This window comes from Candida metapsilosis (genome assembly GCF_017655625.1).
Source record: "Candida metapsilosis strain BP57 chromosome Unknown scaffold9, whole genome shotgun sequence".
Lineage (NCBI taxonomy): Eukaryota > Fungi > Ascomycota > Pichiomycetes > Serinales > Debaryomycetaceae > Lodderomyces > Lodderomyces metapsilosis.
Genome location: NW_027138167.1, coordinates 189,183 through 216,085, shown reverse-complemented (window position 1 = coordinate 216,085; position 26,903 = coordinate 189,183). Strand labels below are relative to the sequence as shown.

The window sequence follows — 26,903 nt, the reverse complement described above, 5'->3', positions numbered from 1 at the left end:
ATTCAATATAGTTACCAAATATTACCTGATTAAGATTGAATAACTTTTTGTTTTTTGCTGTTTGCGTTTGTTTTATTATTATTACCCTTTTTAAAATAAAAAACCATATAAAATTTAAACGCCCAAAAACAAACAAAACATAAAACAAAAACATAAAAAAGTATAACAAAACAACCCAGCCCCTCCATATCTAAACTTTATATAAAACCTGTTGTATAAAGTTACCCATCCTTGGAGAAAACACAAGAACAAAAAGCCAGGTCTGTGTAACAATCATCCCACTCAACAATATACATATATATATATTTAACTGAGTTTTCCCCCCGCAATCGTTTCCATTTCATTATGAAAAAATTCAGATTTGGAAGAAAGAACAGCACTACTAATTCAACCACTTCATCCACCAAGAATTCACCAAGAAAAGAAAAAGTCAAAAGCAGTCGTACTTCAAAATCATCTGCATCTTTTCAAGCGCCAAATTCACCACCACAATCACCTCCACTGCACAACAACTTTGCCCACGAAGACTTAAACAGCAGTCATAACAGCAACATGCCAGCAGTATCATCATCATCTCATCACGATCGTCACAGTTATTCGCTGGAACCATTTGGTATCACCACTGATCCATCCACCGTTCCTTACAAATCGCGTGCTCCTCCACATTTAAATGTTAGTAATCCATGGAACCGATTCAAGATTTTTGATTCTCCTTTTCCTAGATATAGACATGCTGCTTCAGCTATATCTAGTGATAAAAATGAGGTTTTCATTATGGGTGGATTAAAAGATGGGTCCGTATTTGGTGATACTTGGAGAATCATCCCCCATGAAGGTCATGATGGTGAAGTCTTGAATTACTCAGCAGAGAATATTGAAGTTACTAATAATAACAATCCACCAGCTAGAGTCGGTCATTCTTCGGTCTTGTGTGGTAATGCATTTATCATTTATGGTGGAGATACAGTTGAAACTGATGAACATGGGTTTCCTGATAATAATTTCTACTTGTTTAACATCAACAATCACAAGTATACCATCCCTAGTCATATTTTGAATAAGCCAAATGGTAGATATGGACACACAATTGGAGTCGTTGCTGTTGATCATGCATCGTCTTCAAGACTTTACTTGTTTGGTGGTCAATTGGAAAATGATGTCTTTAATGATATGTATTATTTTGAGTTGAATTCATTCAAGTCTTCTAAAGCTACTTGGAAAATTGTTGATCCAGCAAACAATTTCAGACCCCCACCATTGACTAATCATTCAATGTCGGTATACAAGGAGAAAATCTATGTATTTGGTGGTGTTTACAATAATGAAAAAGTTTCCAATGATTTATGGGAATTTGATGTTGCTGAAGAGAAATGGAAACAAATTCAAACTAAAGGAACTACTCCATTACCAGTCAATGAACATTCCGCATGCGTTGTGGATGATAGATTGTACATTTATGGTGGTAACGACTTTAGTGGTGTCATTTACAGTAGTCTTTACGTATTGGACTTGAAATCATTCACTTGGTACAAATTGTTGGAATCGGCTGAAGAAAATGGACCTGGTCCAAGATGTGGCCATTCAATGACTTATTTACCCAAATATAATAAATTGATCATTATGGGTGGTGACAAGAATGATTATATTGTGGCTGATCCTCACAATTTCGATACTTATGAAACTTTCAATGGTGCTGAAGTCGGTACCATGATTTATGAATTGGATGTCAATATCGTTGATCAATTTATGTCGGAGCCAATTGAGCATACGGGAAGAAAATCAAGAAAAGCTGCCGCTTCTGCTGCCGGTGCACATGGCGACGCATTGGATCGCCATTCGAGAACTGGATCCACTGGTCCTGAAGATTATGCCACTCCTCGTGCTTCTCCACCTCCAACAGATCGAGGAAACTTGGATCGTGGATTATCAACAAATACCATGAATCGTCACGCTGATTTTGTTGATGTTGAGACTCCTTCTGGTACAAATTCACACGTCGATCATGAGGAAGAAGAAGAGATGGCGCAGGACCATTTGGCGCCACATGTGAACCCATATGCTGCTCGTCTTGATCGTGATGTTAAAGATACTCATATTGATGAGCCTGCAACTAATGGACATTTGGAAGAAGATCACGAGCATGAGCATGGGCAACTTGAAGATGATGATGAAGATGGTCATTACTTGAGAAGAAGATCACTTGATCCTAAATTCAACCATGAAAATGAGGATGTTGTCACTAATGGAGTTTCTGGTGCTGGTGTAGCTGCTGCATTTGCCGCTGCTGGTGCTGCTGGAAAGAGTGCAGGACATGCCTCAGTTTTGAGGAGAACATTAGGACTCCATGATGATGATGACGAAGAGGGACAGGATGTGGATACCATTGAAGAAGCAACAACAAAGAATAGAGCTGCTGATAAATCATACGGTCTGACTTCACACTATCCTGATGTCACTAGTGATCTTGAAACATCGTCATACCCTCAAGACAAGAGCTACTTAAAGGACACTGAAGATGAAGAAGAAGAAGACGACGACGAAGTCATTAAGCCAATCTCCATCAACAGGAACATTCGTTCCACCAGCAGTGGTGCCTCTGATAAAAGATTGAATCAAATAATTGAAGACTTGAGAAACGAATTAAATCAAGTCAAATCATCAACTGCTCACCAATTGCAAACCGCCAATGACCGAATTGATTCCTTGCAACAAGAAAATCAAAAATTACAAACTTCCCACAAGACTGACGTTGACACCTATACCCGACAAATCAATGATAAAGACGCCATGATAAATGAGTTGAAACTGAGCCTTGATCCAAGTGCTTGGGACCCCGAGGCGCCACAATCTACCACAAACTTGTCGGAATTGAGTCGATACAAGTTGGAAAGGTTGGAATTGAATAACAAGTTGCTTTATTTACGACAAGAGAATTCTAAATTACAGGATCAATTTGCTGAATTTGAACCATTTATGAATAATCAAATTGGCGAGTTGGCCAAGTTTCAAAAAGTTATTAAAGTTCAAGAGGAACAAATTGATAAATTGAGTTTCCAAGTTAAAGATCAAGAAGTGTTGCATAAGGAGATTAATGATTGGAAGACCAAATTTGAAAATTTACAATTGGAATTTGACAATTATAAAGCTATTCATAATGACGATGATATTGAACTTGAAGATGAACAGCAATTTGAACAAGAGAATGCATCATTTACTGGTGGTGGTGATAATAGGTCGATCTTGAGTTCAGCAAGAACCAGAAAGGACATTTCTACCCAATTGGAAAACTTGGTCAATTTATGGAATGTCAAGCAACAACCAGGAGCTAGAGAAATTTCACCCCTCGCCACTCCTGAAAACAACCCCGTTGTCGCTAAATTACAACAACAAGTGGATGACTTGTTGCGCATTTCGAAACAAAATGATGAAGTCAGCCATCAAGAAATTGCCACATTGCGTCAAGAATTGACTCAACGTATTGCCAATTTGAAAAACTTGGAAGAAAATTATCGTGAATCTTTACAATCGGTTAATAACACTTCGAAAGCATTGAAGTTGAATCAAGAAGAGTTGAATAATCAACGAAACTTTGTCGATAAGTTAATTAAGGAGAATAATGAATTGAAGATGTTCAAATCGGCTCATTTGAAAAGAGGTACTGGTTCATCTACTCCTGTTGTCGATGACGGATTCACTGATGCTCATGATGCAGTCAATGTTGAAGATGAAGATGATGAAGGAGTCATTAGTAACGCTCATTTCAATATGAAGATTAAGGATCTCGAAGCTGATTTGTACATTATTAAACAGGAAAGAGATCAGTTGAAGGATAATGTCACTGCTTTGCAGAAACAATTGTACTTGGCTCAAAATAACTAATGATGAGGAGCTGCTTACATCTGGTTTCCTTTTTTCTATAATGTTGTTGGAATTTTGTATACCCCCCACGCACACACGTCATTGTCGACCACGATTGATGACAAGTTTGTCAATTTGTATAATTAATAATAAAAAAAGACTTTCGTATTAATACAATACTCACTCTACAAACCTACAATGTATTGTCTAAGAACGTCTCGTCATTACCGTTACAATAATACACAATTCTAGAAAATATAAACTCAAACTCAAACTCAAACTCAAACTCAAACTCAAACTCAAACTCAAACTCAAACTCAAACTCAAACTCAAAACGCAAATCCTCTTTATTGATTTTCTTGATTTTCCTGATTTTGTGACCTTGTCATCTCCCTCCCTTGTTGTTGACCAGGTTGTGAAGGACTACTCACCATAGGCGACGATTGCGACTGCGCAAGCAACTGATCTTGCTCAGCAGTCATATAATTTGGCACATGATCAATAACATCATCATTGAACAACTGATTAGCTAATGAGTTCGAAGCATTGTGGTTGTTGTTTGAAGCCGGTGGCAAAGAAGACAATCCAAAATAGTCATTAGTTGGTGGTGGTTGATCACTGATACTGGTGTTGGTTTGGGGATGATGCTGCGATGGTGGTGGAGTTGGTTGAGTAAATGTGAAGAAACTGATTTGGCCATCTGGGCCTTGTCCTAAAGGTGGAGGTGATCTTTGGTTATCGTCGTGGGGTTGATTATTGCTCAGTAGAGGACGTTCAATCGACTCATTGTGTTGTGCCTCATCTAAATTTTCTCTAGTTCCCACAATTTCCTGCTCCCCCTGTTCCTCGTCTCCGTCTTCTTCATCTTGATCCAAATCTGGTGGTGCGGAAGGCAACAAACTGAACTCATGTTGCTGCATTCTTTCCTTTTCAGACAATCCTGAATTCTCTTGCAAATTCTGCATAAACTCATTCAGGATAGTTGTACCATGATCATCACTGTACAATGGTACTTGAGATTCCTCAGCATTGGACGAATATGGTGGAGTTTGGAAATGGTTCAATTCGCGAGTCTCTGGGATTGAATTAATGTAGGGGTATCGTTGAGGTGAGTTTGTGGTGGCGCCCATTGCCGATGTCGATGATGTAGATGGTGGACCACTAATTGATGCTGAGTTTGCAACTGGGTTTGGCATTCCCCCTGAGTTGGAAGTTGATGATGAGAATGGAGCTGGTGTATGGCCAAAGAAAGATGGCGAGTTTGTTGATGCCGCTGCTTGAATTTGTGGCGATGGCTGAGTAGACGAATGAAAAAATGCAGGTGATAAATTCGAGTTGGATAATGATGATGATGAACGTCTGGAAACTGTAGTGGCTGTGGGTTCGGTTGAGGAAAGTGTTTGTACATCTTCATCTTCAAGTTGCAGTCGATGCGTTCCAATACAAATCTCAGTAGTCAATTGTAAAAACTTCTTTGATCTTTTAAATCGATCAGTATTTATAAATGTCGATCGATCTTTTTGATTTTGTATAGTTGAATTGAAATTGAATTGAAAAGACTCAATTGAAGTTGGGTTCTTTTGTTGTGGTTGCTGGATGTTGTTGTTGGTATCAGGCAGGTGTCTATTGGCAACTAAATCTGGATCAACATTCACAGACCGACCCGATAGATTAATCAACACTTCAATAAAGTATTGAAATGAAACCAAGGGACATCCAACAATTGTTGGGAATGCATCTGGTGGTACTCTTAGTGATGTCTTTACTTCAGAATTTAATGTCACTGGGTCAACATATAAAGGTAAAACTGTTTGTTGTAAATCTTTTCGAAAACTTTCAACAACTCCATCAGGTCCATTATCTAATCGACAAACACGAACAAATGTTATAATAATCCCATTGAGGTCTTGTATCTTCTTCAAATGATTTATGGTTAGCTTGACTGGTATTGATTCTCCTCGTAGATACCCACGTTGTGGCACATCCAAAATCACTTTAATAGTTGATGGTGGTTTATTGATACTTGGTGTCAGCCTATCATGATGTTGGCCTAGTTCAGAAGAATTTGCATTAGATGATTGTTGATCATTAATCGAGTTTTGGTCCAGATTGTTTGATGACATGGTGGCAAAAGTGTGTACAGTATTAATAGTTGAAGTTGATGATTGAGTACGCAGTAGCTTTTTGTCCTTGTTTAATTTGCCTCTGGGATCTTTCAATATTAGTCTCTTTGGTTTCGGCCGTGGTAATGTTGATACATCGATGGGATTTATTAAGTTTATCAATTTTTCTGAGGTATAAGAAGGATTATGCAGTGGTTTCTTTTTACCCGACGGTAGTTCCCCTGGTGACGATGGTAAATTATTGGACATATCGGTTGTGAATGATGAGGCATTACCTACGGACGCCTTTAACAAGTAGTTGATGGACCCTTTACCAAAGTCGATTGACGTAAACACCCTTTTGTTCGGTAGTTTAACAATGAATGGGAACACATGTTCTCCCTTGTTTAATCCATTGGTAAATTCTTCACCATTACCTCCTCCTATATTGTCATTTCCTCCATATATTTTGATTGTATGATCAAACAATGTATGTTTTAGTGGCCTTAGTTTTGAATGTGACGATGCATTGATTTTAATGAACCCAATTAATGATAAAGTAATGACTATATTTGCTAAATTTCTCTTCGATATCAATACAATTTGTCCGGAAACTTCATCTCCTGGTAACCAAGTCTTGTGTGGATTATCCAATTTTACATAAAATTCATCAACGGCATTGAAATCTAGTTTGAAAGCTGATGTGAATGAAGAAGTACTGCCAAATTTTGAGGTGGAACTTGGATTACCACTACTCGGAGAAGGTAGTATCTTTGATACAGCTTTTCTCATCAGGGGTAGGGTAAATTATCTTTTCTTTATGGTTGCTGACCTCGGCTTTCGGTTATTTGATTTATACGTTTGTTAATGTTCTCTTGCTGTGTCAGTGGGTAACTTGTTTGAAAATTGGCTGATTATGAAATTAACAATTTGGTCCTTTGCATAGGAGAATAGAAAAAAAATATTGTGTTTTGGGAAAGCAGATAAAATGGTGTCTGTTTGTATGTATAAGGTAGTGATACAGTCTAAAATGACCTAGTTTATGTCTAACACTAGTCTGTTTGTCTAAGTAGTAGATTTGTGTCTTATGGATGTCTATGTTCCTGACAACAAAGGATTATTTATTTTCTCTCTCTCCCTCTGTCTGTCTGTCTGTCTCTCTCTCAGTTTGTTGGTGTGTTGTGTAATAATAATAATCTTCTTGATTTCCTAAAACAGAAATATCATGCAAAGTACAGCCCAAAGAAGAAAAAAGACAAATCAAAATCACGCAATTGCAATATATACTTGTATACAAAACTATGGGGTGACACTTGTATTAAATGAATGATAGAAGCTGCTATTACACTAACTGTTTAGCAACCACTGTTTCCGCTTCTACCTTTTGCCAGAGAAAGGGGTGGGAAGTTAAAAAATTTATGCCATATACTTAATGTCAAAACTTAACATTTCACGACATTGATGTTTTCTTCCCCACTTTATTTTAATACTTCCTTCCCCCACCCCCCACACACACTTAATTTATAAATCATGATACATTTACTATCAAATCATATGTTATTTCCTCTCTCTAATGTCACTAAAACTAGTAAAAACCTTGATTTTAGGTACTAACAATTTTGAAGTAGACTAATTGAAAAAAAAAAAAAAAAGAAAAGTCTAAAACGAAGGAAAGAAAAGACATGGAGTAGCAACTCCTTGCGAGAGTGGTCCATAAAAGTATGGTTCTCTCAGTTGGTCCACATATGCACTGCAATGTGGAGTGTCTGTTCGCTTAAAGAATGATTCTAAGCTTCTATACTTTGTTTTGCCATAGTAACTTTCTTTATTTACACCTACTCATCACTACTACCATAATTCTTATCTATGGTAAGCCCAACATTTAGAGAATAAAGGTGTTACCTTAAGTTGCAGCTTTTCTTTTTTTACTTTTTAAGGAACGCCTAAGAAAATTGACGTTTACTTCTTTTTTTTCTTGTTTTCCTCTCGTCTATTTTGCAACCGACTTAGGCGAATATAATAATCTTATCGAAAGACCAACACCCTACAGATACACAACATTTATTCTCAAAATTAACAGTACTTTATTTCTCTATTATACAATATATATGCTTAACCATTGTATTGAACCCTTATTGGTTACACAAATCTATTCACATCAAACGTCACCCTTTCTCTAAACACACTTAGTCTTCTTTTACTTCGTTTCCTCCCCTTAATCAAAAGTTTTCTTAGTTCCCTTGAATTCAGTAGCGGCTGACTTTCTTGGTGTTCCACTTGGAGTAGCTGATCTTTCTCTACCACCGAATCCACCACGGCCACCACCTCTGCCACCGCCGAATCCACCACGGCTTCCTCCACGGTTACCACCAAATCCACCACCATTGTTGTTATCTCTTGGAGCTGAAAAGTCCAACCTACATGGTCTTCCTTCCAAATACTCACCATTCAAAGCTTCCAAAGCAGCTTTAGCTTCATCGACAGAACTGAACTGTACGTACCCAAAACCTTTTGGTTGTTGAGTATCTGGGTGAGTTGGTAACCTGCATGAAATAACATTACCATATTCACCAAATACCTCAAACAATTTATCTCTATTAGCATTGAATGACAAGTTACCAATGAATAAAGTATCTGATGGTGGTGATTGTTGATCACCATATTGCTTAGCACGATCATTGGTTGGTTTAGCAGCATGTGGTCTACCAGTAGACAAGTCCAAATTGATTGGTCTTCCATCAATTTCCTTACCTTGCATTTCAGCAATGGCGTTTTCAGCAGCAGATTTAGAAGTGAAATCAACGTATCCGTAACCTCTGGACTTTCCAGTAGCTCTTTCCATAATGACTCTAGCACCAATGACACCTTCAAGATGTTCGAATTCTCTCTTTAACCAATCGTCATCAATGTTCCATGATAATCTACCGGCGAAAACAGTGGCTGGTTCTTCATTAGAGACAGGAGTTTCGGCTTGTTTCAGTTTCTTTGTTTCTGGGGTGGTTGTTGATTCAGCTTCTTCAATCTTACGTTTCTTTGGTGTTTCCTTGACTTCTTCTTCTTCTTCGTCTGAGTCGGAGTCGGAGTCGGAACTGGAGTCGGTGTCTGATGATGATGATGATGAGCTGGAGCTGTCTGAATCTGAATCTGATTCTGAGCTCAGGCTTGATGAGCTAGATGATGAAGCTTTCTTTGTTTCAACTTTTTCCTTGACTTCTTCTTCTTCTTCTTCTTCTTCTTCATCTGACGAAGAGTCATCGCTTGATGAATCACTAGATGATGAGTCGGAGCTTTCTTCCTTCTTGGTTACCTTGACTTCCTTTTTATCTTCCTCTTCCTCTTCTTCGTCGGATGAAGAGTCATCACTTGATGATTCACTAGATGATGAGTCGGAACTCTCTTCCTTCTTGGTTACCTTGGCTTCCTTCTTAACTTCCTCCTCTTCTTCTTCTTCGTCGGATGAAGAGTCATCGCTTGATGAATCACTAGACGACGAGCTTGAATCTGAATCTGAATCTGAATCTGAGCTAGATGAACTGCTTGTTTCCTCTTCTTCCTCCTCTTCAGATGAGCTTTCTTCAGATGAGCTCTCCTCCTTCTTGCTCTTCTTCTTGTCTACCTTCTTTTCAACCTTGGCTGGTTTAGCATCCTTCTTGCTAGCAACTTTCTTATCTACCTTCTTATCTTTAACTGATTTACCCATTGTAATGTGATATTTGTATTAAAAGAAATACCGTTCAATTGACGTGAAAAAAAAAAAAAAATTAATGAGATGATTATGGAGTGAGATGAGATTGAAAAAAAAAAGAAGCCAAGAGAAAAAAAAAAAAAAAAAAGATGCGGCTGAACTGTATTCTATGTTGTCTCCTTCCTAATCCGGAAGTCTACATTTTCTTTCATGAAGAGACCGGTATCGCTCCAACCAAAAGAGGGGCATTATACAGCGTCCAATTTTGTGCTACGCCGCATATGTAATAATTTTTCAATCCATATTTTTCAACATTTGACTCATATAACCACTACCTATTCATCAGATTCTTCTTCTTCTTTTCAGATACCACACAGATCCTTCACTTATCACCCACGCAACGATGATGTTCCCACAAATCAAGCTCTTTTCAAGAGCAGCATCACGCATCCCACCCGTGAAACTACAGTACAAAAACATGCTCAAAACCCCCTCAATCAAATACCCACCACCAAAACAAATCAAATTGGAGAATCGCGAATGGCCCAGTAAAGTAATTACAAAAGCACCAAGATGGTTATCTACCGATTTACGAGATGGTAACCAATCCTTACCTGATCCAATGTCAATACTGGAAAAGAAGGAATATTTTCATAAATTGATTGATACAGGGTTTAAAGAAATTGAAGTTAGTTTCCCACTGGCTTCCCAGACTGATTTTGATTTTACTAGGTACGCAGTTGAGAATGCGCCTGAAGATGTTGCTATTCAAGTTTTGACTCAATCGAGAGAACCATTGGTTAGAAGAACGGTTGAGTCTGTAAAAGGAGCTAAGAAGGCGATTATTCATATTTATTTGGCTACTTCGGATATGTTTAGAGAAGTTGTGTTTGGTATGTCGCAAGAAGATGCAATTGCTAAAGCGGTTGAAACTACAAAATTGGTTAAAAGTTTAACTAAAGATGATCCCGCCATGAGTGAAACTGAATGGAATTTGGAATTTTCCCCAGAATGTTTTTCAGATACACCTGTGGAATTTGCCGTGGCCATTTGTGAAGCAGTGAAACAAGCTTGGGAACCTAGTGTCGAACAACCCATGATTTTCAATTTACCTGCAACCGTTGAAGTTGCTGGACCCAATGTATATGCTGATCAAATTGAATATTTCTGCAAACATATAACTGAACGTGAGAAAGTTGCGGTTTCTGTCCATTGTCACAATGATCGTGGCTGTGGTGTTGCAGCTACTGAATTGGGTTTACTCGCAGGCGCTGATCGTGTTGAAGGTTGTATTTTCGGAAATGGTGAACGTACTGGTAATGTTGATTTAGTCACTGTGGCATTAAACTTGTATACTCAAGGTATTGCACCCAATTTGGATTTCTCTGACTTACAAAGTTTGATTGATGTTAGTGAACGTTGCAACAAGATTAAAGTCCCTGAACGTGCTCCATATAGTGGATCATTAGTCGTGTGTGCATTTAGTGGATCCCATCAAGATGCAATTAAAAAGGGTTTTAGTTATGAACGTAATGATGAGAAATGGGCCATTCCTTATTTACCATTAGACCCCAAGGATATTGGAAGAACTTATGAAGCGGTTATTAGAGTCAATTCTCAATCTGGTAAAGGTGGAAGTGCATGGGTTATTTTAAGATCATTGGGTTTGGATTTACCTAGACATTTACAAGTTGCATTTTCCTCCATTGTGCAGAATAAAGCTGATCAATTGGGTAGAGAGTTGCAAATTGATGAAATTGTTGATGTTTTCAACAAGGAATATCTTGTTCAATCACCAATTTCAATCGTTGATTTTGAAATTAGTAAAAGCAAGAATGATACAAGGGAGATGTTTGCTCAGTTGAGCAACAGTGCCAATGGGAAAGAGATTATTATCAAAGGTGAAGGAAATGGTCCAATTTCATCATTTATTGATGCCATTGGCAAGAAATTTGGCACATTGTTTGAAGTTGTCACATATCAGGAACATTCTTTAGGTACAGGTTCAGCTTCCAAAGCCGCCACTTATGTTCAATTGAGTTATTTGAATGATGCCAATGACAAAGTTACTAGATGGGGTTGTGGAATCAATCATGATGTTAGTCAAGCTTCAATGGATGCTATTTTAAGTGTTGTTAACTCATTGATACATGAGGGAAAGATTAAGGTTCCCAATTAGAGTATGAATGTATAGGTTATAGGAATATCAGGTAAGCTAAAAATATTAAGGACGCTGGTTCATAGATAGGTGCTTTGTTACCTCTTTGATATTTGGAGTTAGGGCTTAGCCCTGATGCATTATGCACGTGAACTGAAAAATAAAAAAAAGTTCTGTGCGACATTGTGCGACCCAAATCACCACTACTTTTTTTCCCTCGCCCTAGCTTCGCACGACTAATGCGGGAGCTTAAGCACTCCTCGCGCGAGAGAGAGAGAGAAAAAATTTCCCTCAAGAAAAATTGCATCACAAAGCTGAATCCGTCCTAACAAACCTTTCCCTCAGTCGCACTCTGTACAAAAATTTTTTTTTTTCTTCTTCTAAAGTTTTTCAACTTACACACCATCAGCACATCCTACACACAGTTAAAACCATGTCATCATTCGAACCAGTTGTTGTTATTGATGGTAAAGGCCACTTATTGGGTCGTTTAGCCTCCATCATCTCCAAGCAAATCCTTAACGGACAAAAGATTGTTGTTGTCAGATGTGAGGAATTGAACATTTCTGGTGAATTTTTCAGAAACAAGTTGAAGTACCACGACTATTTGAGAAAAGCCACTAGATACAACAAGACCAAAGGTCCATTCCATTTCAGAGCCCCATCGAGAATCTTGTACAAGGCCATCAGAGGTATGATTCCTCACAAGACTGCTAGAGGTAAGGCTGCTTTGGAAAGATTGAAGGTTTTCGAAGGTGTTCCACCACCATATGACAAGAAGAAGAGAGTTGTTGTTCCACAAGCTTTGAGAGTTTTGAGATTGAAGCCAGGTAGAAAGTACACTACTGTTGGTAAATTGTCAACTTCAGTTGGTTGGAAATATGAATCAGTTGTTGAGAAATTGGAAGAAAAGAGAAAATTACAATCAGCTGAATATTACGCTAAGAAGAAGGCTTTGACTAAGAAATTGAATGCTGCTCAAGCTTCAACTGCTGAATCTGAAGCTGCTAAGAAATTGTCTGCTTTGGGTTACTAAGTGGATAAATGGATATTTTTTTTAGAGGAAGGAATATAAAAAAATAGCAGAAGAGATGTGTTTCCCCTTGGATTAATGATTGGAAGGTACTTTATTGACAGGAAGGATTTGTTTTTCCTTTGATGTTTGAAAGTGGCTGTCATTTATGAAGAGAGAGAATACTTATTATCATCACGATCATCACCTGGTATATAACGAAACCCGCCCATATTAATTTTTTTTTTGTTGTTATTCCTAGTCATTATCTTATATAGGAGTAATTTAAAAGAAAAGGAAACTTATTGTAATAGTTAAATAGAACTGATAAGATTGTAGAGTGAATATGTCTGAGTGGAACGTGAAGAGATTGGTGCAGATGTGAACGCCAGTGTTTTGAGAACTGAAAAGCTAGCTCAACGAGTAGTGTGTATGTAAGGCCTTTGTGAGCGTCTTTTTATTAACTGTCAATAGTGTTGATGCTGTTGTCTGAGTAAAATTGTACGGTGCCATACAAACTTTTTTTCAAAAACTGTACTGCTGGAGTCAAAAGCCAACACTAAAGTACTGACTCCAATTTTTCAAAGAAGTACTTTAATTATTTGCTAGTTTTATATTTGAGTAGAACCTGAGTAACTTTTGTATGGTAGTTTTGTTGCAATTTCTACGTCTTTGATGTTAGAAGTTAAATTGAAGGTTATAGGTGGAAAGAGATTCTCCTGAACAAGTCTACACACTGATAGTGTGGATATCATTATACATTAGAAAGCTATGAATACAATCTATGAAAAACTCTGACCAATTCCTGTTTAAATTTAGTTCTCTTCAGTACTTTATCATCAGTTCTCACAGTATCATTCTTTATAGTTGTATTTGACTGTGTAGATTTACTTCGGTTCAATTTCATCTTGATTGTATCAGCATAAGTTACTTGACCACTTGATTTATCAACAAAATTAACAATCCTAGATATAAAGTTGCCAATTTCAACTAATGATAATTTTTGATCACCAATTGACATGCTAGTTTCTCTAATGTGAAGAAAAAGTTTAGGATACTGATTGATTTTGAGTTCAGTTAATAAGTGATCTTGTACTTGACGTACTCTTTGAGAACCATTGAAGTTGTTGGTAGTCTTTGTAGCGGTAGTACTGTTTGTGTACTCAAATATGTATGATTTTCCCAAATGGATGATATTGAATTGACCTATAAATACTTGTTTCTGTCGAGTGGGGAATAGAACTAGTTGGTGATAAAACAAGTATAGGAATACATGATTGATTGTGAGTTGATTATGGGTGATTTTGATGTTTGCATAGCTATTGATTAGACTTAGTATTGAAGTTAGTTTGATGGTGATTTCTTGATGATTGTAAATAATTGTAATTTCAGTCTGTTGCAAATCGGATGATGAACCAGCATAACAAGCCTCGACTTCCTCGGGGTATTCTTCCTCCTCCTCTTCTGCCTCCTCTGTTGGTTGTAGTAGCTGGTTCCTGTTTTTTGGTCTATTACACTCGGTCTCTTGTTTAATTATAGATAGTCTAGTCTGTAGATAAGTAGACAAGTAGTTGGAATCAAATTGTTGCAGTATATCTGATGGTGGATTTAAGGTGATACATGATTCACAAGGCGAAGATAGTGTGGTGGTATGTGAAGACAGTGGTGGGTAGACAGTAGTAGCCATTGTTGTTGTTTGACTGATGGAGGATAAGATTGTACGAAGTGAGTTGGGATATTTTTAAGGGTTTCAAGATCTATTTATAATATTTAACCTCCTGTATATAAACCAATAAAATAGGAGTCAAAAGAAAATAAAAGGGTGAGGCTACATTGGGAGAACAATAGAGAGGAACAAAAACAAAAGTGGGGAGACAATACAAAACAATATTATTATACCCATACGAAAACGATGACCAACCAAATTACAAAATACATATGATTCATATACTCTTATTACAACAGCAAGTACACCTACAATAACCAATGTGGTTCTTTCTATATACAGGTAAGAGGAAAATTTGTATGGGTTCAATCTCTCTCTCCGAGAACTTCGCACTCTCTCTTTGCAAACTCCGCACTCTCGTCCTTTTTCTTCTTCCCCACCTCTCCCCCACTTCCTTGAATCCCATCAGAAAACAAAAAAATATATTCTGACACTCGATTTGCAACTTTTGTGTAGCCGCAACAAAGCTTGTACAAAAGAGTAAAGTGTTTCAACTGAAACCATCCAATCATATTTGAAATTTAAAAACTTTTATTTGTACGGCAATTGAAAAACATAGAACTATTTTCTCATAACCATACACAAAAGACCAAAAAAAAACAACGGTTTTTGTGGTTAGAGAACACTTTTTGTGGCCTATTCACAAAGATACTGGAATTTATAGGAGACAACTCTACATACTAAGTATAAAGAGCAAGTTAAATGTTGTACGGTTACCGAGAAATAGTCGAAGTGGATAACACAGGAAAGGGAAGTTGCATTCAAAGACCTAGGGTGATCCTAACCGGTATTCCTTGTCATATGATGGCTTTGTATGGACGTATTGCTCGGCATTGCAGCTAAAAAGAAAATCGCTTACCCAGCAGATACTAAGATACTCTACACTTCCCATGCATAAAATGAACCTGTAGTGAAACGATGTAACTCAATGCTTTAATACTAAAGCATGTGGCTGCTTTTGCTTTCCATATCAATCTTTGAAGTTTCCGTTCATGATACCTATATATCAACCAATACAGCTCCTTTTGGACGCATTTTATAATATAGCTTATGGTTCCCGTCCCATAGATTCCAGAGAATAAATTTCAAATGATATCTGCTTTTTTGCAGCAGTATTCATGAAAAAGAGTTGCAAATGTACAAATATTGTTCCAAGAACATCCCAAACATCAAACAAGCGACTCATATTCAACCTGCCTTTCTAAATATCTGCCTTCAGCTATTTTCATAGCACCACGCTGAATGTTATCTCTAGTTTAGTGGATTCTCTGTCATAAGAAAAGATGAAATTTTTGCATCACACAAAAACTACAAAAATTAATTTTTTTGAAAATCGCTCTTATGGCCAAGTTGGTAAGGCACCTCACTAGTAATGAGGAGATCGTAGGTTCGAATCCTGCTGAGAGCATTTTTTTGTACTAACTATTTTTTTTTTTTTATTTTTTCTAGTTGCAAAAAAGGATACTTTAACCTTTCCTAGATTTTTTGGAAAGGCAAACAACCATTTACCTGGTTACATCTCTCTTTTTCTTAATTCTCTACAACACAGCCCATGACTGACACACCTCTGTCAATAGACTATAACGATGGCCCTTACCATGCTTGGTGTAAAGACAATGGAGCCAATGTGTCTACTGATACAATCTTGGCCATCTTTACTAATCTTGGACGAAGGTTTGGATTCCAGGATGATAATGTGAGCAACATGTATGAGTTGTTTATGACACAGTTGGATTCTCGATCGAGTAGGATGAATTGTTCAGAAGCTTTGTTGTCACTACATCTTCATTATATTGGCGGTGATTCTGCCAATTATAAGAAGTGGTATATGGCTGCACAATTTCCTTTTGAAGATGAAAATTGGACTCCAAGGGATAAGTTTGTTGTGATGGAGAATGATGAGTGGAGACAACGGTTGAGAGAATTTAGAGAAGAGGATTATGTGTTTCAAATTGCATTGTATTTGCTAATTTGGGGAGAGGCCAATAATGTTCGATTTATGCCAGAGTGCATTTGTTTTATATATCAATGTGCTTTGGATTATGTGGGTCCTGATCTTGAGAGGTTTTACTTTTTGGATAAGATCATTACCCCATTGTACAAGTTTCTAAGGGACCAGCAGTATGATTTGATTGGAGATAGATGGAGTAGGAAAGAGATTGATCATTCACAAACCATTGGGTATGATGATGTTAATCAACATTTTTGGAGTCCTCAGGGGTTATACAAGATTAGACTAGACAATGGACTTCGAGTTTACAAGATTAAACGAAACGATAGATTTAAAGAAATACATTTGATAGATTGGAAAAAATCATTATCCAAAACTTATAGAGAAAGGAGAACATGGATTCATGTGTTGAATAATTTTAATCGCATATGGATTATTCATGTGTCGGTGTTTTGGTACTTCATGTCATTTAATTCACCTTCATTATACACGGCAGATTATACACCTGACAAAACACCTTTGGTGCATGTAAGATTGGCAATTGTGTCGGGTGGTGGTGCTTTAGCAGCTTTGATTTCCCTTTTTGCGGCAATTTCCGAATTTTTATTTATTAATAGCAAGAATTTCAAAAAATTGATCATATGTGCAATACTATTGATCCTCAACATTGCACCAATTATCGTTATATTCATTTTCCTTCCATGGTCACAATATTCATACAAGGGAAATGTGGTTTCTGGCTTATTGTTGACATTTTCAATTTTAACATTTGTTTATTTGGCAACCATACCTCCTGGTAGCTTTAGTTCAATTTTTTCAAATTCATTCCCCAAATTAACATTGAGAGGTCGAGCATTTTCAATTTCATTGTGGGTTGTTGTGTTTGCTGCTAAATATTCAGAATCATATTTCTTTTTGATTCTTTCTTTAAAAGATCCAATTCAAATTTTATCGACATTGAGTTTGAATTGTGATGATGGTCATTTCCTTTGTCCAGCACAGCCAAAGATAACATTGTGCTTATTTTATTTCACTGATTTGATTTTGTTCTTTCTTGATACTTACCTTTGGTATGTTATTTGCAATGTTATATTTTCCGTGGGGTTATCATTTTCATTAGGGGTGTCGATTTTCACTCCTTGGAGGAATATATTCTCGAGATTACCAGATAGAATTTTGACCAAGATTTATCATGGGGATTCTTCAAATAATTTGATTTTGGTTATTTCACAAATTTGGAATGGAATTGTCATTTCAATGTTTAGGGAACATATTCTTTCAGTTGAGCAAGTGAAGAAGTTGATTTATCAACGTGAAGAAGATGAAGGAAATGTTAAACCACCATTATTTTTTGCAAATGAAGATGATAATACATTCAAGTTGTTGGCTTATATTAAAATTGAAGAGGAATGGGAGAGGAGGATTACATTTTTTGCACAATCGTTATCAAGTCCACTTCCTGATTCGTTCCCTGTTGTATCGATACCAACATTCACCGTGCTTATACCCCATTACTCAGAAAAGATTCTATTAGGTTTGAAAGATTTGATAAAGGAACAATCTTTTTCAAAATTGACATTGTTGGAGTACTTGAAGCAGCTACACCCTAATGAATGGAGATCTTTCGTCAAGGATAGTAAGATGATTCAATCAATAGATGAGGATGAAGATGAGTTTGATGAATATGAAAAAGGAAAAGAGAATGAAGATTTGCCCTACTATTGCATCGGATTCAAAAATTCAGCACCGGAAAATACTCTTCGAACACGAATTTGGGCAGCTTTACGTTGTCAAACATTGTACCGTACCGTGTCTGGATTTATGAATTATGAAGTTGCACTCAAGATCCTTTATCGAAGTGAAACTATTGGATTTGAAAACGAAGATGATTTATTCATTGAACGTGAGATGCAAGAGTTTGTTGATAGGAAATTCAATTTGATTGTTGCAATGCAGAATTTCCAAAGTTTTACTCGAGAAACTTCTGAAGATGCTGATGTATTGTTTCGGGCTTTTCCTAATGTCAAGATTGCCATTTTGGAAGTTGAGAATGGAACGTATTATTCAACGTTGTTGGATGTGTCGCAAAGGGACCATAATGGCCATTATCGCAAACAATTCAAGATTCGATTATCAGGAAATCCGATTTTAGGTGATGGGAAATCTGATAATCAAAATAATGCACTTATTTTCTATCGAGGGGAGTATATTCAAGTTATTGACTCCAATCAGGATAATTATGTTGAGGAGTGCTTAAAGATTAAGTCATTATTGACTGAGTTTGAAGAGATGGATCTTGACGTGTCTCATGGTTACGAGACGGAGCCTATATTGGAGCCACCGCCAACTGTGGCAATTGTTGGGTCGAGAGAGTTTATATTTTCCCAAAATATTGGTATATTAGGTGACATTGCCGCAGGGAAGGAACAGACATTTGGTACCTTGTTTGCTAGAACAATGGGGGAAATTGGGTCTAAATTACACTATGGCCATCCAGATTTCCTAAATGGTGTATTTATGACCACAAGAGGAGGGATATCAAAAGCGCAAAAGGGGCTACATTTAAATGAAGATATCTATGCTGGTATTACAGCAATGTGTCGAGGAGGACGGATTAAGCACTTTGATTATTATCAATGTGGTAAAGGGCGTGATTTAGGGTTTCAATCAATTGTAAATTTCACGAAAAAGATTGGTGCTGGCATGGGGGAACAACTTTTGTCAAGAGAGTATTTTTACCTTGGAACAAAGTTACCCATTGATCGATTCTTGTCGTTTTATTATGCCCATCCGGGGTTTCACATCAACAACTTGTCCATAATGCTCTCAGTTAAGATATTTATGTTTTTGGTTATGAATTTGGGAGCATTGAATCACAATACAGTTGAATGTGATGAAAATGACCCTGTTGATGGATGTCATACATTGATGCCGGTGCTAAATTGGATTGATCGATTTATTCTTTCAGTGTTTGTTTGCTTCTTTATTTCATTTCTACCATTAATCATTCAAGAGTTGATTGAAAAGGGGTTTGTTCGATCAGTTTTTCGAGTCATTTTACATATTGTTTCATTATCACCATTTTTTGAAGTTTTCCTTTGTCAAGTTTATTCAAGGGCATTACGGGATAATTTTGTATTTGGAGAAGCACAATATATTGCCACGGGGAGAGATTTTGCCATTTCAAGAATATCATTTGCAACATTGTATACAAGGTATGCCAATTTATCAATCTACAGTGGTATTGAAATATTCATGGTTATCTTATTTGGAATGATGACGGTGAAAAGGGTGGCACTTTTATGGTTTGCCATTACAGTATTAGCGTTATGCTTTGCTCCATTTATGTTTAACCCTCATCAATTTAGCTTTATGGATTTTTTCCTAGACTATAGAGATTTCATTCGATGGTTATCAAGAGGCAATTCCAAAGCTAAAGAATCATCTTGGATTCAATTTTGTCAAAATGAGAGATCACGATTAACTGGCGAAAAATTTGAAGGGCATTTACTGGGGAGAAATTCAACAACGGTTAATTTACTTCTTGGAGAAGTTGTAACTCCATTGATTAGTTTTATCTTGTATTTGATTCCATTTTTGTTTCTTCATTCAACTGACAAGTTGTTTGTTTTGGACTTGTCGAATCCATTGATTAAAGTTGCCATTGCTATTTTCGTTCCATATGTGTTGAATATCGTGGTTTTGATTTTAATTTGGGTGTTATCTTTAACCATGGCTCCATTGATTGGACTTTGCGTAAAGAAGATTCCATCATTCTTTGCTGCATTGGCACATTTCTTGTCGATATCATTTCACATTATCAATATTGAGTTTTTATTTTTGTTACAAGAATTTAGTTTTATTCATTTGATTAGTGCCTTGTTGGTTGTTTTCAGTTTCCATCGTGCATTATCAAGCTTCATTTTAATAACTTGTGTATCACGTGAACGTGGTGAAAATGTAACAAATAAAGCATGGTGGTCAGGTAAATGGTACCGTAGTGGCTTGGGGTTCAGAGTCATTACTCAAAACATGCGTGAATTGATTATCAAAATGTTGGAGTTGAACAAGTTTACATTTGATTTCATCTTAGGACATGTTCTTCTCCTAGTTATGTTTCCTTTGTTATTTGTACCATATATTGATACGTTGCATACAAGTCTTTTATTTTGGTTGAAACCAAGTCGACAATTCAAAAGAGGATTAATTTCAAAAAGACAAAGAAGGAAAAGAAATTGGCGAGTGGTTAGGTATTTCGGGTTATTTGTTTTGGTTATTGCCTGTATGGTTGCTCTTGTTGTTATTCCACCAATTTTTAAAGATCAATTGTTGAAGTTGCAAAAAAAGTTGACTAATATTGTTGTTGTTGCTGCAAATGGGAAATAGGGGGGGACTTACATGGTCGTGTGAATGAGGTGTATTTTGCACGTGCTTTTTTTTTCTTTGTTTGTTTGTTGGTTCTATATACAGTATACAATTGAAGAAATCTATTTTTGTTTAGGTCCATATATTCTCTAAGATTTCATATCAATCTGAAAAAGGATAGGAAAAGGCTACGCCAATGACGCAATCGAAGGCAGATCTACTAAAGAAGTTTGCTGATAACCAGGAAGAGGATGAAATATTTGGTGATGTGGAATCAGTTGATTTTAGTGGACCAAAACAACAAAAGCAACAACAACATCGAGATCACAACAATGAAGACGACAACGCGGTAGACACGCTCAAGATGAATCAACTACATATAAATAACCTGCCGCTGTTTCAACTTACACCCAAAAATGCCCTCACTTCTTCATCTTCTCCTCAACATACAAGGTCAAGCAAATCAAGTACCGGTAGATCCAATCATGTATCAAGGGCCAGTAACGGTAGCAGTAACAGCGCCAAACGAATAACAAGAGATGCATTGAGTGAATACAGCGAAGAGAATGATACCGATATCACTTCGGAGCTTTCACAAGATGAATTTGAAGGATGGGACGAGTGCTTTAGCAAGAATCAAAGCATATATCAACAAATGAATCAGCGTTTGATTGCAAAGAAAGTGGCGCAGCAAAAGGAAGCAGAGAGAGAACAAAGGGAGTTACTTGAGTATAAGCAGAGTAAAGGAATGAAAGATGATCCTAATCAAACTTTAAAGTTCCGCAATGGTGTTGCAATTGATGGTGGAGCAGGAGCAGCTGCAGGGCATAAGCTAACCAGTACGAATTTGAGTATGTTGGACCATTTGGAGAATGACAAGACAATAAATTATGAATTCTCCCGAGATGATAATGATGAGTTTGAAGATGGATTTGATGGTGATTTTGAAGAGAGCATACAAAAGATCAAACAGTATCAGCAGCAGCAACCATACCAACTGAGTCGAAATATGGGCAGTGCGGCAAAACATGGTCTCTTAAATAAACAATCGATGCCTTCATTGGCAAAGAATTCCACCAATGCAATCAAGAAGTTTAAATCAACGATGGATTTAACTGGCGATACCTTACATGAGCATCCAAGTGAACACCAACAACAGCAGCAGCAAGCACAACAACAGCCTCCTGCGACTTTCAATTTCAATAATCGAGTGATTTCCAAACTTGATCGCATACCTTCATTTTACAATAAACCTAGAATTCCAGATCCGGAATCCCGGATGCAGTTGCTTGACAAATATGCCGAGCGGAAAGATCAAAAAGCGAAAGACAAGACTAATGCTAGTATTAAAGCTGGTGTGGATGCAAGGGGGGTTCCTAAAGATACTCGTACGGGTGATGCACAGAATCATCATCATCGACACCACCATCCACATAAGAAAATGGGCCATGTACGATACTTGAACAACAAAGAAGGAATTCGCGCCAATGGTGAACCTCTTGGCACTAACTATGTCATCCCAAAATCTAAATCCATGGTTTTCAACAAGGCACAGAACCGATGGGAAGGGAATGAAGTTGATTTACTTCGGTTTGAACAAAAACCATCATTGATCACCTTGAAGGAGATTGAACCGGTTGGAAAAGAGATTGTTAATCGTGATAAGCTTGACGCACTTGATGATGATGATGATGATGATGATTTCCCTGGTATGAAAAGACAAGGAAATATGTTGTATGATGATGTTAATTTGAAATGGATCAATTTGGATCAAGATGATGAGTATATTTTTGATGATATACCAGATTTGATTGAACCGTTGGAAACCATACGTCAGCATCATAATCTTCAACAAAAGCAGCAACAACAACAGCAACAAGAACAAGGACAATGGGAGCAGTATTCGCCAACGAGACCAAAATTAGGTGGTACCAACACAATCTATGTTCTTCAATCACCAATATCACGACGTGGATTGAGCCAATTCACACAACGTACAACGTCATCAACAAGCTCAAACACGCCACCACCTCAACCACAACCACTCAGCACCGCATCGAGGTCCAATTTGATTCGGTCGCAATCCTCATCATCTCGCGTAGACCCAGTTCACCATTGGCAATCGCAATCGCAGCAGAATTTACAACGACACGTCTCTATGTCTGATAACAATACATCTATCCCACCCGTGAGTCTGAAGTTGCATGATAGGTTTGTTAAAGAAGAGGCCAAAATTAGTCGCAAGATTAATAATTGGTTTATTGATGATAATAATGATGTCAAGTTGGATTATTATTGGGAGATTAGGAAGTTGATTATGGAGGATTAATGAAATAAGTTTCCCGTGAATATGCCATGTATGTATTAGATATTAGAATATGTAATATAAGGATACCCAATCTACGTTTTCCTACTACACTTCACTTTCTTAACGAAGATATATTTAATTTAAATCTTTATCTATACAAATATGTAAAAAAAAAAATACCATTATACATTATAATTCTCTATTCTTTTCACCCCTCCTTAGATCAAGATGAAACTGAATCCAAGAGCCATTGAAAGACCAATAGCTCCTAATTTAGTCAAGGTAGAAACACCAAGCATACCACCAGCAATACCATCACTCTTTTTACCAGAACTAGTAGAAGATCCACTAGATGAGGAGTCACTGGATGAAGAAGAAGAACCAGAGTTGCTTGAACCGGAATTGCCGTTTGCGTTTCCTTCACTTCCGTTGGTGTCGGTTTCATCTGAAGTGTCAGTTCTTACTGAACCTTGAACACTTCCCAAACCTGAAGAACCAGCAGATTTCAAATAAGCAGAACATGAAGAAGCAGTAGTGGCACTCTTTTTCAATGAACCGGATCCATCAAAGCTACAAGCAGATTCACTTTCATTTTGGTCTTCGTAGTAAAGGTTCAAGACAAATGACAACTTGTCCTTGGCGGAACATGGGGAGTAAGCACCGTACTTACCAGTGGTACCATTAGCACTAATACCACCACAGTCAATCTTGGCACAAACATAACTGTACATGTCAGCATAGTCATCACTGTCAACCTTATCGGAAACGACACACTTCAATGAGTTGGCCATACAGTCACAAACTTCTTTATCTGGGGTTGGTGGCAAGTTGGTGGCAGCACTCCAAACTGAAGTTGAAGTAGGACATGAAGTAACACCAGTAGAAGAAGCACTTTCAGCAGAAGCTTGAGCAGAAGATGGACTAATTTTTTGAATTTCTGATTTATAGTTGTTGTAATCACTCAAAGTTGAGACTTTACCATCAACAATTGAAACCAAACCATAATTGTTTTCTTCTTCAAAGTACATGTAAACAATACCACCAGACCAAACTGGAGTCATATCATCACCGAAAATGGCTTCAACTTCAGTAAACAATCTTGGAGTAACTTCATTACAACCGTATTCGGAGAAGAAGATTGGAATACCCAAGTCTTTGTAATCTTCAGTAGCAGTTTCGTAACCAGATGATTTGTAACTTGATTTACCACACCATTCATAGTTGTTAATACCAAAGAAATCAGCTCTTTCATCGTCATCACCACAAGCGAAGTAATCAGCCAAAGCAACTCTAATACCAGAGTGATCATTTGATGAGTAACCAACTGGAATTGATCTATAATCTTTAGCCTTCATATAAGCCTTGGTGTCTCTAATAGCAGCCTTAACAAAAGCAGAAGCATCAGTGTTTGTTTCATCATTGGTGACTTCGTTACCAGCAAAGAAACCCAAAATATTGGTATAGTTGTGGAAAGCATCAATGACTGAAGTATATCTTTGGAACAAATCCAAAGTCCATTGAGGATCTTTTCTATTGATTGATTCATCAGGTTGAGACAAATCAGCAATAACATAAATACCAGCATCTTGTAAAGCTTCCATACATTCAGTGTGATCAACAGAATTATTCAAAGCATAGACTCTAATAACATTGGTGTCGATAGCAGACAAGTATGGAATATCTCTTTTACAAGTTTCTGGATCAGCCAATGGATCAATAAATGAATCTGATGAGTTCAAGTTGTTTTGTTGGTAAGCAATACCTCTCATAAAGAATTGAGAACCATTGTTTGAGTAGAAAAACTTGTTACCAACAATTTCAATAGTTGGCAAGTCTTCAGCAGAAGCAACTGAGATTAATGAAGTAGCAGCTAAGAAAGCTGATGAAATTAGCGATTTAAACAACATATTGCGTTATGATGTAAGGGGGCAAATAAAAAAATAAAACAAGATCAAATAATATATTTTCTTGTTGGTGGTGGAAATATTCTCTTGGTAAAAATTTTTCTTAGACTTTTAGCTAAAAAAAAAATATGGTTTTATAAAACGAAGGGAATGTGTATGAATCTAGTCCACTTGTAGTAGTATTTAGAACGATAGGAATATGATGGAGTCTTTTTCGTTAAAGAAAAGGAAAAAGAAAGAAGAAGTAGAACAGACGATTACGAGTAATCTGAATTGACGGGAGATTTGAAGTGGGTTTTATATATGTAGTCTAAAAGTTATTTCCACAGCCCATTTTCAAACAAATCAAAACAGACACAACAACAATGAAAAAGAAACGGAAGTAAATAAAAATAAATAAACAGACACACACAAAAAAAATAAAATAGAAATAAATTTTAAAATATACAGCGAGACAAATCATAATTACTATAAGAGATTGACGTGTAGAGCTCTTGCTAGCTTTTGACATGTTTCCATTTGGCTTGGTACAGCACTGTTTTCTACAGCCAACTTTGTATGTGTGTATTCTGGTTATCCCCTTTCTTTTTAATTTTTTTTTTTGAGGGATAATCTTTTTTTTTTGTCGAAAGGGAGATTCGGCAAAAAAAAAAAAAAAAATACACGGTGAGAAGTACACGACTTTTTTCTTTTTCTCTACACACGACAGAAAAAAAAAAAAAAAAATTTAAAATTGGAATATTACACAAACATATGTAAATTTAGTTCAGTTCATATATATATACAGGAATTGTCGTTTTTTTTTTTTTCAATGTCAATAATATCAAAAGATGGCGCAGTTATACAATAATTAGCAATCTCAATCGATACAGTTATAACAGTACTGAAGGAACACATATCCACTTCATTAACTGTTGATTGTTGTTACCAATCGCCTCTCTCAATTCCTCCCATTTCCGTCTCCTCTCTCACACATGCATGCACATTTTAGTCCCTGCCTTTAGTGCTGCATAATCTAACATAGTCCAGTTGAGTCTCCATATCATATGACTTGATGCTGGCTCATATACAAAACAATCAAAACAAAGGAGAATGCGTGATCCAATTTTTCTGTGCTAATTAGAGAGAGGATTAAATTAACAGGTGCATAGATCTTTCAAACAAGTCCGATTCTCAACTCCATAGAAAAATATCGTCTTCTGACATCTTCCCTCTCTCGTATTCATGTTCACACTCAAAAACGTCTTTCGAGGTTGTGAAGGTAAAGAGTGATAATAGATACGTGTTTTTGTACGAGTGTAATTAAGAAAGCAGCCACTTTCTTTTGGAAAACAATACAGAATGCACTGAGTAGGAAAGAGGCTTCAGTGGCTCGATCCGAGGTTTGGCTTCCATACAAAACATGGCTGGTCTGTTTACGTTGAGTTTTCGTTGTGCTCTTCATTGCTTCGGCAAAATCAAAAGCTCTCTTTTACATATCCGATTCTGTAACTTTGTGTAACAGCTTTTCAATTAATCCTGATTTGGACAGAATGTAAACAATAGCACAAAAAGTACTCTGCACTACAACATTTTACAAAAGTACACTACCTTTCTATCCTATTTTTTTTTTTTTTCCTTTTTTTTTACTTTCTTGCTCAGTGGCTGTGTTTGACAAAGAAACTCTTTCAAAGGCATTGACTTGCTATCAACAATTGGCTTAGGAAAGAGTACATTGTCCTTGTAACAATACGAGAGCAATTCAAAACGCGGTATTCTTATCAGAATTTTCTACTTGCAGTACACTCGTCCCTGTAAGTCTATTTTTAACTTTCTGTTCTATTTTCTTATATTC

At 36.8% G+C, this 26,903-nt stretch overlaps 9 protein-coding genes across 9 annotated transcripts; 5 read left to right on the top strand and 4 right to left on the bottom strand. All coding sequences in view use genetic code 12, as the record gives it.

The window, feature by feature from the left end:
• Nucleotides 1-345: 345 nt before the first annotated feature.
• KEL1 (Kel1p) lies at nucleotides 346-3,879 on the top strand (the record flags this gene model as incomplete). The annotated part of the gene is made up of 1 exon (XM_067694944.1): nucleotides 346-3,879. The coding sequence occupies one exon, from the start codon at nucleotides 346-348 to the stop codon at nucleotides 3,877-3,879; it is 3,534 nt and encodes a 1,177-aa protein (XP_067545887.1).
• Nucleotides 3,880-4,205: 326 nt separating this feature from the next.
• RIM8 (Rim8p) lies at nucleotides 4,206-6,752 on the bottom strand (the record flags this gene model as incomplete). The annotated part of the gene is made up of 1 exon (XM_067694943.1): nucleotides 4,206-6,752. One exon carries the CDS (start codon nucleotides 6,750-6,752, stop codon nucleotides 4,206-4,208), a length of 2,547 nt encoding a protein of 848 aa, XP_067545886.1.
• Nucleotides 6,753-8,175: 1,423 nt separating this feature from the next.
• Nucleotides 8,176-9,660, bottom strand: I9W82_005733 (uncharacterized protein; the record flags this gene model as incomplete). Its single annotated transcript, XM_067694942.1, has 1 exon — nucleotides 8,176-9,660. The coding sequence occupies one exon, from the start codon at nucleotides 9,658-9,660 to the stop codon at nucleotides 8,176-8,178; it is 1,485 nt and encodes a 494-aa protein (XP_067545885.1).
• Nucleotides 9,661-10,123: 463 nt separating this feature from the next.
• LEU4 (2-isopropylmalate synthase) lies at nucleotides 10,124-11,824 on the top strand (the record flags this gene model as incomplete). The annotated part of the gene is made up of 1 exon (XM_067694941.1): nucleotides 10,124-11,824. One exon carries the CDS (start codon nucleotides 10,124-10,126, stop codon nucleotides 11,822-11,824), a length of 1,701 nt encoding a protein of 566 aa, XP_067545884.1.
• A 412-nt stretch (nucleotides 11,825-12,236) lies between these two features.
• Nucleotides 12,237-12,839, top strand: RPL16A (60S ribosomal protein uL13; the record flags this gene model as incomplete). The annotated part of the gene is made up of 1 exon (XM_067694940.1): nucleotides 12,237-12,839. One exon carries the CDS (start codon nucleotides 12,237-12,239, stop codon nucleotides 12,837-12,839), a length of 603 nt encoding a protein of 200 aa, XP_067545883.1.
• Nucleotides 12,840-13,584: 745 nt separating this feature from the next.
• I9W82_005730 (uncharacterized protein) lies at nucleotides 13,585-14,502 on the bottom strand (the record flags this gene model as incomplete). The annotated part of the gene is made up of 1 exon (XM_067694939.1): nucleotides 13,585-14,502. One exon carries the CDS (start codon nucleotides 14,500-14,502, stop codon nucleotides 13,585-13,587), a length of 918 nt encoding a protein of 305 aa, XP_067545882.1.
• A 1,591-nt stretch (nucleotides 14,503-16,093) lies between these two features.
• GSL1 (Gsl1p) lies at nucleotides 16,094-20,878 on the top strand (the record flags this gene model as incomplete). Its single annotated transcript, XM_067694937.1, has 1 exon — nucleotides 16,094-20,878. One exon carries the CDS (start codon nucleotides 16,094-16,096, stop codon nucleotides 20,876-20,878), a length of 4,785 nt encoding a protein of 1,594 aa, XP_067545881.1.
• Nucleotides 20,879-21,053: 175 nt separating this feature from the next.
• Nucleotides 21,054-23,186, top strand: BFA1 (Bfa1p; the record flags this gene model as incomplete). Its single annotated transcript, XM_067694936.1, has 1 exon — nucleotides 21,054-23,186. The coding sequence occupies one exon, from the start codon at nucleotides 21,054-21,056 to the stop codon at nucleotides 23,184-23,186; it is 2,133 nt and encodes a 710-aa protein (XP_067545880.1).
• Nucleotides 23,187-23,383: 197 nt separating this feature from the next.
• PHR2 (1,3-beta-glucanosyltransferase) lies at nucleotides 23,384-25,072 on the bottom strand (the record flags this gene model as incomplete). The annotated part of the gene is made up of 1 exon (XM_067694935.1): nucleotides 23,384-25,072. The coding sequence occupies one exon, from the start codon at nucleotides 25,070-25,072 to the stop codon at nucleotides 23,384-23,386; it is 1,689 nt and encodes a 562-aa protein (XP_067545879.1).
• Nucleotides 25,073-26,903: the final 1,831 nt, after the last annotated feature.